The following is an 18547-nucleotide window of genomic DNA, read 5'->3' as shown; positions in this document are numbered from 1 at the left end:
ATATACTTAGTTTTAAACTAACTCAGCACTCATCAGTCTGGGAAATTCTGATATCATTTTTTTCGTAATTTTTGGACAAACATCTTATGTATCCCTCACTCATCAGATTTTAACCCTTGGGTTTACTTTAATTACTCATGCGTTTGCATATGAGGTTTTGTAATTTGGCCTTGGGTGTAACTAATAATAAAGAAATAAGCTGCAATATAATCAACAATAACAATGAAAATAATGAATAGCTGCAGCCTTTGTACATATGTTATTACAAGTATTATTTAAACCTGTCATGACTCATAAATGTCGATTGCTAAGAAAATCGTAAAACCGAAGGAGTTCATCCTTATGTAATAGGCAGAGTAAAACTATGTGTGTGTCTGTGCTGGAAGAAAACATCTCCTCGGGTCTACTCTGTTCTCCGGCTTGTCACTTTTTCCTTTGACCTTTCCCAGCTCGACTCTCACATTGTTTCTGCTTGTACGGAAGGCAATATGTTTTTGTCTGCTGTGCTGTGTTGTGCTCTGATCGATGTGTGTGTCTGTTTTGGGTGGTGGTGTTGGTCTTGGTCCTAATCTCTTTTCTCGTCCCCCTTTGCTCTCCTCTATGCCCCCCTCTCTCTCTCCGTCCGCTCTGTCTCTCTCTCAGGATGAAACTGTGGCGGAGGTCAGCTTGGCCTTTGCAGGTGGCCTTCCTCGTTGCCTTGGTGATGCTCAGTGTTGACCCGGTGTCTGCTGGCAACCGTAACCACCGGGGACCGACAGGTACACCAGGTCTCGCTCCGAACCCCCTCCCCTCCACCCTTCCCATGACCAAGAGAGGTTAATTACACTGTCACTGCAGAGGCACAACACATGTTCCTTGAGCCTGTCGCAGACTGAGCCATCCCCAGCCTGGAGGAAGGCTCAGAGACAATTTGCAATGACCCACAGTGTGACTGAACGTGAACCAGATGATACTTTGTTTTTGGGCCTGGATGCATAAGCACCCCCCTCTGAATCCTCGAGACCCAACGGATACAGATAAATTGTGGAAGCTGTCAACAGATCAGTGTGGGTGTTGTCTGACCTGTGTTCTGGTAACAGGAGGTCAGAGGTGATGCTGGTCTCAACTGGCCTGATTCTTTATTCTTGAAGTGTCACGTAGAAGAGGCCGCAGAGGCTCATGACTTCTAATCCTCAGGATCATAATTGCCAAGGTCTGAAATATGCAAGGCTGCAAGGCCCCCACCCTACACACACAGACACACACATAGTTACTACATGTCTAATCCTAAAACCTATCGTAACCTTACCTTTAAACCTGTTTACACTTTAAAATGTTAAGAGTTACGTTATTTGGACTTTGGACTTGTCCCTATAATGTGACTGCATAAACAGACCCACAACATGAGTAATACCTAGACCACACACACTCTCACACACAGACACACACACTTCTATCTGTGATTTCCATTGGTGATGGAGACATGCCTCCCCCAACCCCCCAAAATGAACAGTAGAGTCATTTTTACAATCATATGTTAATAATTTATTGGGGCTGGCTACTGGGAGAGTCACACAGGATCTCAAACTCAGATTTGTTGGCGACAAACCTCCCAAGCCACCTCTTCCTTGAACTTAATTGTGACAATTCCGTTAATTATCTCTCGGTTTCTTTGCTCTCTCTGCTCGTGTTCTGCAAGGTGACCTTTATGTGCCACGGAAATGCTACCAGCACCCAGTCTGCTCAGTGAGTGATGGTATTAGTTTCCCTTTTGACGGAGAGGAGGCAGCGTGCTTACGGCAGGGACACTACTAATTGCAGGCCCTGTGTATTGTGAAGGTCAGATTGGGTACCAGCCCCATCCTTGTTTCACTTGCGCTATGGAACAAGGGGGCTCTCTCCCAAAACCGACTGGCGGAGGGTTTACTTTAATTAGTGTTGAGTTGAAGACTTTGGCTGTGGACACACAAACAGAGGTTTGAGGCCAACAAATAATTGAAGGTGCTTTAGGATTGCTAGATAGTAGATTTGTTTTGTTTCCCACTTAAGTGTTGTTTTTCCGTGCAGGTCAGTGAGGCATTTGTTTGAGCCAACCTCCTGGTGGTGTACCATCTGCTGCCACATGGTGGCTCTAGAGGTCAAAAAATGCTCATCTTGTTTAAAAAAAATCTTAGTCTCATTTACTCAGTGTCATTTTTAAAGGCAATCTGTCATCCTAAAGAAACTCACCTAAAAAACAAATCTATAATGGGAATGGGCAGAATGAATGTCAACTAACCATTCAGACATGATAAGACTGACAGCTGTCACTTAAATTTAGTGTGAAAACATAGCATCTGCTTTTTTTATTTTCAAGCAGAACTCTGCGGTATCCATTTTTTTAAATGAGCCATTGGACATTTCCTCCATTCAGTGTTACTGTGTCTCTCAATATTGCATACATTATCTAAAAAACTGTTTATCCACCAATCCATATTGCTTTCTATGTGACCTGTAGATTCTAAGTACTGCATATATTTTTAAAATTCGAAAAGTAATAATAAAACTAATTGTATATGTGGATTTGTAGCTTCTATGATCCCTAGCACTAAGGCTTTTAAGACAATAACATGGAGATAATTAATATTCTCACACACATCGCAGCAGGTAAAAGCACAGACAGAGTGGCACATCTCTGCCATAACACTGGAACATCAAACATGATCAACAGATGCATTCATTCATCTCTCAGCCATTTTCACAGCTGGTCCTCTCACTTAGATAAAACAAAGCTGGGCAGAAATGAAACCTATGGCAGAGAATGCAAATTAACACACCTATTGATTTTTCATCACTATTCATTTAGTCCTGCACTGCGTTTTCATGAAACTATTCATAAGCAGGTCACACAGAACATTGCTTTCCAGGAGGTGTCGATGTAACGCAACACAAATTTACAAATTATGCACTTCGACCTTTCGTGTTGTTTCTTATTGAAACAGGTAAAATAACTAAATGTGTTTTCATGGCTCTGCTTCTGAGCAAGTTTCCACTGAAATTCTCATGCGCTTCTCTTCTTTTCGTTTTAAATGAAATTATCTGAGATCAATCGGTCAGTTACTAATGTATGGAAATGATTCATTTTAACTTATTATTATTATTATTATTATTTATTTATAGCACCATTACAGTATGGGGAAACGGCCTCTCCTGCCGGAGGCTGCGACACTGGGAGAAGGGCTCGCTCTTTTTTTTTTTTTTTTTTGGTTTCTTCATATACTTCAATATACTATTAATCACAGAAGACGTCTTGTTTTAACAGAAACATACACTTCTCATTCAGTGTTTTTGCATTCACCTCGGCTCATGTGAAGAATGCATACCAGGAAATTTCTGCATGAAAAGTGCTACTGCCAAGGCTTTTGTCATATTCATTCTTTAAATATAAGCATGCTTGTGAACACATCTTACACAACACCTACATGTATGTACGTCCACGCAAGTGTACGCGATTGCAATCTGTTTTTATCTAAGTCTCCGTAAAAAACAACAGCTCTGACCAGCTGCAGCGAGCAGGCTTTGCTTGGAATTCGTAGCACCTGAATACTCGGTCGTACCAGCAACTTGTAATGGCCATTTGCATAAAGCTGGGTGATGCCTGACGCGGGCCTGTTAAGCCCTGATAATGTCTGCAGGATTGATGGGCTGTGGCGGACTTGGATAAGGAGGGCATTGTGCAGTGGAGCAGGGGAAGGAAGGGCAATGAGTGATCGGTCTTAAAGAGGGAAAATTAATAAAGAAAATAGGTGAAACTAAAGGTTAGAGTTTCAAATGGTTTGGAGATTCTAGTGTGAATATGTTGCCTTATATTAGAGAATATATGTTTGACGTCCTTGTCACCTTGTCCCACGCAGCTGACCTTTCTAATGTTGCTGCCTTGAAATTTACCAGTGGGTTCCTGTCTTGGCCACCTCTGACAGATACGCCAGATATCTGGTCTTTCAGAGCGGTGGACATGCTTGTCAGATATTGACGAGGGTAAGACACGGCCTTTTGATAAATTGCACAGTTGTTCCTGCTTGCCTGTGTCTGTCAGAATACATCAAACGTCTGGCTAACCCATCGGTTCAAGGTAACTAAGTTTGTTGGCTGCTGGGTTACTGTTGTCACACACACACACACACACACACACACACACACACACACACACACACACACACACACACACACACACACACACACACACACACACACACGACCCTACCTCCCTTTTGGCTGCCACAGGAATAGAAGCGTTTAGCCATGCTTGAGAAGTCTTTTCATCTCGGCGTGTGCAGGGCTCCATTACACTGAGATGGCCATAACAGAATAGTTTAAAGGCAACACTGAGACATTAGATACAGTGTTATTATGTGTAAATAGCTAGGGGGTGGCTGAGTGTGTGGGGGGGGGGACTGCTCAACCGAAGTATCATTAGCAGATGAGGGGTGAGAGGCTCCAGCTCTCCGAACACGGGTTGTGGGAGGGAAAACCAAACAATTTCACTGAGTTCAGGCTAGGATCAGAATTTTTGGATTTGGAGTTGATAGATATTGATCTGACTTCATGATTTTTATACCTCAAACAATGGACATAGTGAATAATTCACTTCTCAGTAACAGTCTGTATTAGGTCCTTATATTGACAAATTCCTGTATTTCAGTATTGTTGCACTGAGCATGAAACATTCAACAAGTTTGTTCTGTAAGATACACATACAACTTATTCTTTCCAGCATATCTGAAGACAGAAACAATGTACAGTTAAGATACTAACAGTATCCCAGACAAGCGTGTTTTGCAATAAAGACAAGAAAAGTCAAGTTTCAGGCAGCATGGGTGGATGGTTTGAATTGATTCCTCCCACATAAGATAGTTTTTGACTGTAAACTCTGTATGACTCTTCAACCTCTGTTTATTGATTAAATACCCTGGATGCTTAAGGTTATAAATCATAGATCCACCTACGATGTGTACTTGAGCTTAGGAAGTGTCCGCTCTTACAAACTAAAAATGTTATTTTATTACCTCTACCAAGGAGGATAAGCTTTTGTCTGTGCAAGGTAGTTAGTCAGTTAGTTAGTTCAGTAGTTAGCAGGACTACATACAGACTACTGGATGGATTACCATGAAACCTTGTAGAAGGCTGCATTATGCATCAGGGAAGAACTCATTCAATCATTTTGGTGCAAATCCAGGTTTTTAACACAGTGTTTTTCAACATGTCCACCATTCTCCCAGGGAATACTTCCTGGTTCTTGATGAGAATGGAATCAGGCACATTGAGGGAACTGATATATATGAGTGTGTGGAATTTGGTGCAGCTTGATAGAATTTACTTGATAAAGGGACTGTTGGGCCTAGGCAGAGATATGCGCTTTACTTTATTTGGTCTTACTGTATCAAATGCACTCATTGGTTTTTAGATATCTGGTCAACTTTAACCTGTTTTTCTTGTCTTACAAAAAGTCTGGGTTTTTTTTGTACTGTTGACACTTTTTTTGTCTTTTTTAGGTTATACAACAAATTTGGGGATGATTTCTCAGGGAACAATTCACTGATCTTGATGATAATATTCAGACTTATTCAGGGGACTGATATTAGTGAGTGTGTGCAATTTGGTGCGCCTTGATGGAATGTGAAGGGTCTGCTGTGGGTCTGGCGTGAGGTATGAGCTCTGCTGCGTGCAATTTTAGTTATTTTAGAAATTATCAGACTATTTTCACCTATACCAACACGTTGATCATTTGTGTTGGAGGGTGAAACCTTGTCTGCCTGCGAGAGAATGTCAGCTTTCCATTATTAAAGCAAGAAAAAGGAGTGAATGCCTCTGATATAGAGCAATAGTGTAACTAAGACTTCTGTTACTGCTAACAGCGTGCTTCTATTCTTAACTTCTTAACATTTGTCTGACATCACACAAACAGTTTTTCCACCTCACCACTGAACTGGAGACAGTTGAAAATATTTAATTGATGTATATGTCTCACAGTTGGAAAAGCAACAACCATCACATACAGGAAACAAGAAAATACAGCTTTATTTTACAGCTGTGTTTAATCTGTGGGATATCTGAACTTTTCAGTATTTTATAAATCTTACAGAGTTGAATTACTTAATATTCAAGAAATACAGCAAAAAGTACCTTATCTTACTTTATTAATCCTTTTATTACAGTTACTGATATTTACAAGCCAACAAAATGTTTCAACGTGCAGTTTGCTCTCTGATGAAGGCAAACACACACACACACACACACACACACACACACATACACACACACACACACACACACACACACACACACACAAACACACCTTTAGAGGCTTCAGCTCAGATGTAGGCAGTATATAGCGGAGACCTGTGAACCTTCTGACCTCATTACGCCAACGGGAGTTGAGCCGCTCTTTGTTCGTTCTGCCGCCTGTGACACCGCTTCTCCTCCTCTGTCCCTCGCTCTCTCTTTCTCACTAACAAGCTGCCTGTTTCTGAGATAGGGGGCTTTTACCCAGGCACCACTGAATTCATTTCAATAATGATAATGGGGCCTTGAGTCTGATTAAAACAAGGGCGATTTTATAGTACTTGAACTACACTTTCACTTTTTTCCCCATCAGAGCTAAAAAAAAGAAGAAATTTCTTATCTCATTGAGTTCTGTTCTCGTCTATTGTAGATGTCTATCTGTAGATATAGGCTGTATGTGTTTGTGTGTGAGGGCAGGGGGTAGTGGGGGGTGTAATCTGGCAGCTGCTCCAGCCTCGGGAGAGCCTGAGACAGAGAAGTGAGGGAAATGAAAGTGGAGGGATGATAGCGGAGTGGCACCCTCAGAGAGCCAGGGATCATTGATGGGGCTCTCTGGAGAAGAGAACAAACAAACTTTAAATCAGAAAGGATGAGAGGGGCCATGGCCTGAAGAAATGGAACCCATTGCAGAGTGTGAATGTGTGCTGTGTGTGTGTGTTTGCAGAAGTGAGTGTGTGTATGTGTGTGTGTGTGTGTGCACGTTTGTGTCTTGCCTGCAAAGCTCATTCAGCTGAGCATGAAAAGTTTTGGAGTCTGGGTAAAGTCACGTACATAAATGAAATCTGGGCTTATGATACAGTATAACCAAGGTTTTTCCAGGGCTGTAAAGAGGCTTATAGGTAGTAATGTCACCAGCAGGGTTTGCTGTGCCCAGAGAACGATACCAGCGACTCTCTGGAGTGCAGGACGAGCTTTGAGAGTGAAGATAAGGCGGCTGGAATCTGTTCAGAAGCCATAAGCACAGATTGTATTAACTAAACATTTTACCCAACATTTGTGGTGGACGTGTTTTTCTTGAGGTGGCCACAAAAAATCTTTCCTCCTTAGAGATTCATAGGTTTAATATGCTTGAATAAAATGTGACATTAGCATAGACACTGCAGCACAGATTTCTAACCTTTTAAACACATTATACTCATGCACATTAGGCAGATATAAAAGTGTTGCACTGCTACATACCATGAAGGTACTTATTACCAGTGCAAAGCCGTATTTCTATTTTCGCACATGGAGATTGCAGAGCTGTTTAACAAGAGGCATTTCCCTCTGCGAGATTAATCAAGTGAGACTTAACATACATGATTCCAAATAAAAGCTTATTATCTCCTTAACATCACACACGTGCACATAAAGCATTTTGCATCCACGTAGACAGCGTTGGGTCAAAACTTTAAGTCAAACATGACCTTCTGTACCGTTACTGTCGGGCGTATGTTACCATAAAAACAGAGCGAGCTCCCCAGGAAAGTATAAAAAATATGACTTTCAGGAACACACATCCAAACCACGGATATTATTCGCAGGTGGGCCAAATTTTTTTTTTTTATATATTTTTATTACACATTTTTTTTAGACAACACAAAACAAACAGAACTGCTCAGACACGACAAAAAAGACAAAGACACATGTGGGCATGTGGATACAGTAAAATAGAAAATAATTGAGATATTAATTAAGAAAATAGGAATTAAAGACAGTGGGCACAATTTCCATCAAGACAAGGCAGAGTCAGATAGGAGGCAATACAGAGCATACCGACATAGCGAGGACAGGCTAGGCTGAGCTGGGAAATCCACGAAGCAAGGAAGATGACAGTGTGGACCCGATATGCTGCAAGTAAGGGTCCCAGACCTTATAGAAGGTGTCTGTTTTGGAGTGAAGCAAGCACGTGATGTATTCACTAGGAATGAAGTCCATAACAATGTTGTGCCATGACTTTTTTGTGGGAACAAAATTCTTGTTCCAAAAGAGTAAAATGTTCTTTCTAGCAGCAAACGTTAGTATATTGAAAAGTCTCCTGTGTTTACTGTCAGTAATCCGATAAAATGTGCATTTCTGATCAAGTGGCTCATTTTGTCTGAAATGAATCCAAAGAAATTGATTGTTTTTGTCAACATGTCTTGTGCTCTCTTCCCCCCCCCCCTTCACACACTGACAACAACAGAGCAGCCGCTGTGATGTAGATAATGAGGGCACTGGGCTGAGAATAAAAGCAAAGTAACACTAAAGAGATTTTATTTATGAATCAAAGAGTATGAGGCTGGAAAGGGAGAATTTCATACAAAACAGAATCATTCAGCAGAGTTGTGTGATTGTCAGAGAAGCGGTTGTATTTGATTGTTTTATTGCAGAACAACATTTGACTTAAACCTCGTTTATTGGCAACAACAAACTCAAAATAGCAGAAATATACATTTTCACAGTCTATGAATTTCTATTAAATAATGCCCTTCTCCTCTCCTTTCTATGTCTCTCTCTTTCAGTCTCGTACCAGGTGAAGCAGGGGACATGTGAAGTGGTGGCCGTCCATCGCTGCTGTAATAAGAATAAGATTGAGGAGCGCTCTCAAACTGTCAAGTGTTCCTGTTTCCCGGGGCAGGTTGCCGGCACCACCAGAACCCGACCTTCATGTGTGGAAGGTAAAAATCTCTTCATGTCTGTGTTTTTGTATATTCCAGAACGTCCTAGTGTTGTATTAGCAGTCCCAAAATCCAGATCTTCTATATATTTTAAGTCTGGCTTGAAACTACTTTTTTCAAAAGCTGAACACTGTTGGTTAATTTTATTATGAAATATCACATCTTTTTATTTCTGTGAAGACAAAATGCTACAGCAGACAGAAGTAAATTCCCTACGTGATTATATAGTGGAGCTTTGAGTCTCTGGTTTGACTGGTCATTAAATTTACCCTGATGTAGCTGTAAGGATTTCATCCTGCATTAAAATATACTGTATGTTCAGTACGAACCCATTCAACACTTCATTAAAACTACAGTACATGACACCTATACAGTCAGGGAAATATTCGAACACAAGACGTTTTCATGGCTGCACCATTAAGTCAAAGAGAAATATATGAGATGCCTCATGCATTATTTTATTACACTTTTCCCCACAACTCTGCTGAAGAGTCTGTAAACTTCTGCCGCACCTATTTTATATTTGGAAACCTGGGGAACATGAGCAGAATTTAAAACGAGGGTTTGTACGTTTGGACAGTGCTCGGCTGCATAACATGTTTCCAAAAGGACTGAACCAGACAGGGTGAAAGAGGCTGAAATTATTTGTTACACAGAGCATTTCACCTATAACATTAGCAGATCCAGTTTGAGAGATAAATGAGGTAATTGCAGGTGACACAGGAAATAATAAAATGTTGTGCTTTATGTAAATTGGCTGCCAGGCTGGAGGACAACACTCAACCCCTCACACAAACAAAGCTAAACCTTTTAAATCTGATGGGAAAATGACACACACAGGGCCTATTTATCCCTCTTTTAGAAAAGCTTCACGATGAAGAAACACATCCAGTTTGACGAATATTAAATTTAAGATACTGTCTTAACATTTGGCACAATTAACATTATGAAGTTGGGGTATTCTCTTTTGTATGGTTTATTGGAAAGTCAGTTTTAATAATGTTTATTCTCTTTGTAAAGGGGTTGTTTAGTGCGTGTACCTGGGATCTATCTGAACCTTATATCTGTGCCCTGGTAGTCCAGCAGCCTGAGCTTCATCATTACCCATGAAAGTCTAAAGCCACTAACATAGATGAACCCCTGCCAAGAGTGTCTGCTTGCCTTCCTTATTCCCTGTGATCTATGAAAAGAGGAGCAAATATGTAACAGCTGTCAGCCAAGACAGGCTTGGCCTCATGTCTTGAAATTTAAACTGCAGTTTAAAAGGCCTGATTTTATTTGGGACAGCATTTCACTTCATATCTAGTCAGATCTCTGGAGAACACAACAGATGGTGAAAGAGAAAGTATCTTCCCTCTGATAACATTAATGGATAGAGACTTAAAATTGAGGTGATAACCCAATCACTACCCAGAAGGAGGTTTTGGGACAAATCATGATGTTGCCTCAGCTGCCACGGTGACACTGAGCCTGAGCACTGTTACCTTGAAGTAAGAAGGTTCCTTGTTGGGGTCTCCACTTGGCCAAGGTCTTTCTGTGTGGAGTTGTAAGTTCTCCCCATGTCGGCATGGGGTTTTTCCTGGGTACTCCGGCTTCCTCCCACAAGGACGTGCAGCTTATGGTTTGATTGACCATAGATATGTTTTTTGTCTCTATATGATGACCCTGCAACATGTCCAGCTGGGATTGGCTCCAGCTAATGCATGCTGTGTATGTGTAATGATGGACAGATGAAAGCAGCGGGTCGTTTTCATAGACCTGTGTTCCAGCCGTTTGTCCGCTCGGAGAGCTTCTGCCCAGCAAGAAACAAGCAGTGTCACTGACCCCTATCATCCACAGATGCTTCGCTGAGATCACCACCACACACACAGTGTGTCAGCCAGCCTGATCCAATCACATTGCATTAGCCCCCTACCAGAGTAAAATATATAGTTGTCTCATACGTGAGTGGCGCCAGTGAATCTCCGAAGCAACAGGGGTTATTCAAACTGTTAAGGTCAGCCGGAGGTGGAAGCTGATTCCACTCTTGTACGGACCTGAACCACTGTTAAACCTGAGCAGATGGAGGCTTTTTATGAGTTGTCTGGACACGGATGAAGGAAAGTATTTTTTCAGACTAGGAACTTGACCTTTTCATTTTTCTTTTTTGATGTAAGGATTATTCTAGATGATGTAAACTTACCCTAACAGGACTTCTATTTCCAGACAATTTTTGTAATATGTTAACAGAAAGCCCAGTAAATTAAAAGATGAATGTATGAAAACACTTATTACACACTTACATTCTATTCAAACAACTAGAAACATTATTTTTGTGTTTTACGTATTTTATAAAATGTGCAACTCCTGTGTGTCGTAGACACTGGATTTTTTAACCTCAATGCTACATGTGTATAATACGACTGAGATGAAGAATAAATAAAAAGGAATAGCACATGAATATAGACAAGATATAGATTTTCTTTAGAATAATTTTCAAAAAAATTGTCTCACCATATCACACATCAAAACTGTCTGTAAGAAAATAACTGAAATGCTTGCTGTTGCAAAAACTAGGCCTGCACATTTAATGAGGGTGTTAAGGAGATCATCATTATCACATCAAATAATGAGGTAGTGCATGTTTTGTATGTTATGTGGGCTCTGAAATATCATCTTTATACAACTCTTGTTTGCCCAAAAGTCATTCATAGCTTGGGGTTGGTTTGAATTTATCACTCTTCCTCATGTCACAAAGGATGAAGCAAATCTCATGTTTGTCCGGCTGTTCAGATCCACTGGGTTGCTATTCCTGCATGTGGCCAGTAGACGGTGCTTTTCCCATTCAAATGACTCAGTCACAGACCCACCATGGAGTTCATTTCAACAATACTTTCCTCCAATAAACAAGCAGGGTTGTTGTTTAGCCTCTTTGATGAGTTCCTTTATGGGAACAATCGCTAGATAATGATAAAACCAAGCAACCAGAGCAAAGATGATTGGCTTCTTAATGAAAACTGGGATAGGGTTAGAAATAAGGAATCCTGTGAAACTTCTCTGCCAAAAGTGTGGCCCCTGATGCTTTGCTTTTGTTTGCTCACTTCAAAGACTAAGTATCATCTGCTGCAAGAAAGAAACAACATTGACAAGCATTAGTAAAACCAGTTTCCTTACCCAGACACACACGCACGCACACACACACACACACACACACACGCAAACACACACACACACACACTAGCTGTGAGGTTTTCTAATTTCCCATTCAGATCCCACCTCAGAGTCGCACCACCTCTCACTTCTAAATCCAGCGCTCAGCAGCACTTATCTCATGAGTCATGCTTGACCTCGGAGTTCACACTTACAAAGGATCTCACCCCATCCGACACTGTTTTACTCACACAGACACGTCTGCGGACACACATCCACTCACACGCCTCTCACCTTTGTCGACTGGAGCGCTGATGGGAGAGAGAGAACCCCTCTCAGTAGCCGGCCCTTTGTAGAAAAGCTTCAGTGTAAATGGAGTTACATTATTGATGCCGGCGGAAAGAGGAGTAAATGGTAGCAGGTCCCATTACTGGCTGCTGCACAGGGCCCATTACTGTCAGACTAACTTTTTCAAGTGAACTTCCTTGATTTTTTTGCTCCATTAATCATGAAAGCCATTTCCTTGTGCTTTTATTTTCTATTATAATTATGGTGTTTGAGCGAATGAAGAGTTACTGCTGTAAACAAGGTGATTTAGAAAAATCTAAACTTGAGAATGAAGAGTTTTCGGTGGTAGAATTGATTACAGAGGTCATGAAGTTAAACTGTTTCTCTGTAACTCTGCAGGAGCGAGGCAGTGGGTCTATAGAGTTGTTTAAGTGTGTGTCCACTGTTTGGTTCCACTGTTGTGTTGTCAGGATAAATAAAATGTTTGTGTCTCAATTGAGGTTCTGCCAAGTTTGGTTAATCTCACAGTGTTAGTTAGGAATGTGTTGTGGTCTTTGTTAGTGTGCACCTCCAGGGAATGAATGTAAATCTCTACAATGCTCTAAAACAGACCTATCCTCTTGTAGAATGTACAAGCTATTGCTTCTATGTGAACAAGGTTGCAGATCATTAACTTGTATAATGTGATTATGCAGTAAAATGAAAGTATTCCTCATCAAGTAAAAGTTTGACTTTAAAACTTAAATAAAAAAAAAAAAAAGTATCCGCATCAACACTTTACAAAGGTGGAGGTGGGGATGAACGACCCTTTTTAAGGGCATCAAATTGGAAACACATAATTATCAACACAAATTGTCAACACATTAACCTGCAGGGAGCCTTTTATTATTGTAGCCGATACATGCAGAGCTAAATGAACCACTTTAAATGTGTACCGCTGTGTTACTTTACCTTTAACAATGAGTCACATCAAATGAACCTCTGTGCACTTATCTGCAGAGCAACTATTAACGACAAAGTTCAGGTACATTCAAAATAAAAAAATACTTGTTGTCATAAATGCAGTGAAGCAAAAGTATGGATTTGCACGTAACAAAAATGATTGAATATACTCACAAATTGAGCAGAATACTTGGTATGTGCCTGCGATGCTATGGTTGCAGTAATAAAAAAGGACTTTAAATCTTTCACAGACACTATCACTAAAGTGTGTCCGGCAATGGAGAGCACAGAGGCCTGATAAAAATGGTGGATGAATGGATTCAGTGCGAGATGTGGTCACAGACAAACTGTGTTTCATTATCGGGCAAAGAAATCAAGTAGAGCGTGTCAGCACAGATCAGCCTGCTGTTGTTTACTGTAATGTCTCCTCCATAATACATTCTTGTGTCATTCTGACAGTCTGTTTTTGTGAGTGTGTGTGTGTGTGCAAATGTTCACCATGTATAATCTCTTTCTGACAGTTTTTCAACAACATTTTCCACTTGTTTTTTTTCTCATTGTGTGTGTTTGTGCTTGTGTGTGTGTGTGTTCGTTTGTGTGTATGTGTGTGTGTGTGTGATGGGGCAACAGAAACTCAGTGTGTTAGTAAATCATTACAGAAAGAGATGGATGCCTCTCTCCAACTGCTCCTGCACTACAGGATCACTGAGTGGAACAGTTACAATGCCTGGGGGTATTCATACCCCTGGGTCCACCCCAACTTCTTGTTTGTGTGTGTTAGTGTGTGTGTGTGTATTTGTGTAAAGGTGCATCATATTCCCTTTAAATAGTAATGATCTGGGAGCAAGAGCACAGGACTGCTTGTGGCTGTGCTTTTACGCATGACACTTACAGTACAGTGGGGGACTGCATACATGTACACACACACACACACACACACACACACACACAAACAGATACACACACACACACACAAACACGTGTGTGCATGCATGCAAATGCATAGACGCACATGTGCAAAGTAAATGTAAACTTCCCGTTGCCGTTTGTGTTGGCTCATTGAGTGAGTTCAGGGATTGCCTTTGTAAAGAATTAATGGGCAAACACTCCCTCACACCTGAGTGCACATACTGTATTAGTGCACCCGGCCCCACATCAAACAGGCTACATTTGAATGATACAATGGGAATAAGTATTCACTGAATCTGTTGTTTTTTTCATGTTAAAGGTTCATCTATTATTCTCTATCATGTGACTCAAACGACTTTAGATGAAAGTCGGTTAAAGGTGAAGAGATCCCTTTTAACCTGGTAACTTTTCAGTTTAATGTCGTTACTGTAAATCAATTTTCACCTCTCCCCTAAAATTCACAGGCACTAGATGTTAATACAATGTGAATTTTAACGGTTGTATGGCGAATGATGGGGAACGCAGAGTGCCTATTGGATGTGAATGTTAATGTGTTTGCAGTCGGTGAAAATGTGAGAATTTCTTTCCAGTAAACAAGATGTCACATATCAGTTGGGATGTTTTCTGTGAAATACCTGCAGAGGTGGAAGTGGCATGCATTGATAAAGTGTTAATTGGTTGCTGAACAAGGAATGGCACTCACAAGATGATTACGATAATTGAACAATGCGAACAACACCACTTGGATGTGGTGATAGGAGTCTGAACTATGTGAAGTAAGACAAAAATGCAGATGAGGGGAACTGCAATTTCAACTTTGTCCACTTGATGTCAGAAACATTACAATGACAATGCAGAGGCAGCGCAGGAAGGACCGAGCTACTGCCTGCAGCTTTGTTGGGATCAACGCTGATGTACATGACATACTTGCTCGCACATACAAACAAAAAAAGGTGTTACCACAACTGGCATACAGATGAGTGACACTTATCAAGTGTGTGTGCGTATGTGTGTGTGTGTGTGTGTGTGTGTTTGAGATTGACATGTTGTGATGAGTAGGAGGAGAGACAGAGCTGTAGGCAGCCTCAAAGCGTGAAACCTCAACAGACCTAATTTAGAGCACCGCAGAGACTGAGCCAGAACCCAGGGAATAGCATAGCCCCAGTCCCTGGTGTTGCCTAATCACCTGCACCTTAAGCAAAGCTCTGTCTAGACATTTGCTCGCATCTGATCCCGTGCTGGAAATTTTAGAGGGGACTTAAAAGGGAGCCATTTTGAGTTGTAATGAGCTGATAGTTACTGTGATGAAATGCACGCCTGAGCTGTAACCCTTTTATAATTAGCATACGCACCTTTTCTGAATATAAATACAGACTCTTAATGAGACTGATGCAATTAGAGGTAGACTCAGAGTTACCTTGTGTGTTATACACGTATTACCTGGAGATAATGCATCATATTTCTATTCTGAGAACTTGCCAATGATAAAGTTTCACATTTACTAATGTTGTAATAAAGATGTCACAGGAAGAGTTGAAGAATTGTGCAGGGAGAGCGTTCGTTTCGATCATTTCAATCTACCAAGCTAATAATGCTAGTCAAGTATTTTTTGGCTCAACTTAGGTCGTCTATTGTGACTATGTAAATAATAAATGGTCTATATATATACAGCGCTCTTCTCCTCTTGATGACCCTTTTCCTTTCACCCATTCAGAAACACATTCATACAGTGCATCTACGTATCACAAATCAGTCTCACACTGCCGGCACAGCTGTCAGGGGGAATTTAGGGTTCATTGTCTTGCACAAGACTTATTTAGCATCACCCTGAGTGGAAATCAGATGTTATATATTCACAAGCAAGCTTGCAAAACCAGATTTTACAGGCCTTCTAATAGCTGTCATTGGAGGCCTCAGAGTTGTTTTACTAGGACCCAGCACACAGGCTCTGTGCATCTACAACAGTGCATGGAAAAACGTGGTCCCATAGGGGATGATCTCACTGCTAACTACTCCACGCACAGTAAGTACCGGTGTAATCTTTTTATCATCGATCTGTTGAGACCCGTCTCTGAGATCACAGGACATCACAAGTCGCGTAGGGGGCCCCTCTTCATTCTCTGACGTGACAGGCAGTTGCTTGTGTGTCACGCCCGTCCCGCCCTCCTTGTATAGCATGAGATAAGCTGCAGGGAAAGCTAACTCCATAATAGCACTCACAGGCCATGCCCATTAGCTCTAAATAACACTCTCACAGTGCAAAGCACCGTTGTCGACACCATAATGGCCACATTAACGAGCATTACACAGCCATTGGTTTTTAGAACCGCTTACTGCCACTGAGCTCATGCATCATAACAGTGTGTTCAACATTACGCCTTCTGATAGCTGTGAGAGTTTTTTCTTTTTTCTTTTGTGGTGACCAATTTGGCATCGGCTTCCCTCTTCTCCTTACATGCCTTCCTGTTCCTGTCCTTGAATATGTGCTGCCTATTTTCCACTCCGCCTCAGTTCTTTAGCCTCCGTCTCTCTGTTCTCTTTGTTTAATCTGCTTCTTTCTCTGTTGGACTCGGTCATCCTCAAACGGCCTCCTTCTTCCTCCGCCCCTTCTTTCTCTGCATCTCTTAGTTCCCTTCGCTGCTCATTTCCTCAATACAAAGACGTTTTCTTGGTGAGCACCTATTATTTAGCCTTGTCTTCCTCCCTCTTTTTCTCTCTCAGTCACAGTGTTGTCTTCTTACAAGTTACTTGAGAGGATTTGTCCGTGTTCGTTTTGCATAATGCATTTGAAAGCCCATTTTCCTGCCAATACCACCTTGTCTCCATCCTTTGTTGGAAACAATAGTCACAAGAGATCACAATTTCTAAGACTGTCAGAGGGTGGAGAACTGGGTGCAGTCTTATTTCCCGCCCTAGATAGGAGGATGGATGAATGACAAGTTTGGAAAGAGGGACCAGAATTATTCTCAGCCATCAGCCTGTCTTCGGTCGTGACAGTGGGTCAGATGATCTGGGAGATTTGAGTGTCAGCTGCTCTGGTTTTCACAACAGATTATGTGTAGATCAAGTTCAGAAGCTTGTGCTTATCCATTTTTCACACCAAAATACATAGAAAATTATCTCTGTTTTCTTTCTTTATACATTTAGGGATAAGGCCAATAATATATATAAATAGTTTTTGAAGTAAGAATATCACCCACCTCCACAATTGCAAAAACATGCCTATATTATATTATACTCAAGGACTAGTAGCACTACAGTGATTTATTCGAAAAATCTCTGTCCGTCTTTGCAGCATGACTTGGTGGCCACATTTGATTGCTTACATCGAGGAAAGTTAAAGACTTTTATTAGTTCTCACTGCCTCGGCTTAAGAGTGAATTTCTGTGTCATATTTCCCCCGTTTCTTCTGCTTTTATTTTTTTCCCTCTTGCGAACGCCAGGCCTATTCCACACAGGGTTTAAGATGGGGGATTACATTAATCTGATTAAAATGAAAAAAAAAACAGGTAACTGCTTCCGCTTTTTTAGCTCCTGTGAAAATCACAGTAATCATATTACAGATACAGTAATCATATTACACACACAACTGCTCAGAGATATTGGGGGATTGAACAGAAGCAAAGTGTTTTGTTACAAGCGCTCTCCATGGTGCTGATCCTGCAGCAGTCCCAGCTGTAGGATCAGCACCACTGACAGCACTTGTTACATTATCATTTGTCCATTCTGAAATAATTGTTTATGTTGTGTTGCTGTGTGTACGGTAAAATACACAACCATTTTGCGGTGTTGTGGTTAGCACTGTCACGAGCAAGAAGGATCCCAGCTGGATCTCCCATGGTCTTAAGACATGCAGATTGGGATTTGTGTAATATGTGTAAATGTAAATTTGAATAGTTGTCTGTCTCTGTATTTTGCCCTGCAAGTTCGCATTGACCCTCAGATATGCGGTACAGATCATGGATGGATGATTAGATGAGTAGATAAAAAGAACATGTGTGTTATACCCCTGTTCAAGGTTTTTGTCATTCTTCACTGCTTGTCATCATTTCAGCCACTGTCCTTCTCTTCCTTTTCTCTAGCCTCCATTGTAGTCCAGAAGTGGTGGTGTCAGATGCATCCGTGTATGGATGGGGAGGAGTGTAAGGTCCTGCCTGACCTCACTGGCTGGTCCTGCAGCACTGGCAACAAAGTCAAAACCACCAAGGTGAGATGAGTAACTGTCTTTGTTTGTCTCTTCCAACAAGTTCAAATGGTCTAGATGGTACAAAACTATAAAGAAACCCTACAGTTCCCACAACAAGCAAGTGTTTGGCAACTATGGAGAGAAAAAAAATCGC

At 41.2% G+C, this 18547-nt stretch overlaps 1 protein-coding gene across 1 annotated transcript; it reads left to right on the top strand.

Annotated features, from left to right (window-relative positions):
- The first annotated feature begins 637 nt into the window (after positions 1-637).
- On the top strand, positions 638-18468 carry tafa4b (TAFA chemokine like family member 4b). The gene is given in 3 exon segments (XM_061069270.1): positions 638-758; positions 8784-8939; positions 18290-18468. Coding segments are annotated over 3 exon segments (450 nt in total). The 5' UTR covers positions 638-643.
- Positions 18469-18547: the final 79 nt, after the last annotated feature.

This window comes from Limanda limanda, chromosome 4, assembly GCF_963576545.1.
Source record: "Limanda limanda chromosome 4, fLimLim1.1, whole genome shotgun sequence".
Lineage (NCBI taxonomy): Eukaryota > Metazoa > Chordata > Actinopteri > Pleuronectiformes > Pleuronectidae > Limanda > Limanda limanda.
Note: the sequence above shows the minus strand (reverse complement) of the source record. Positions and strands in the feature narration are given on the sequence as shown.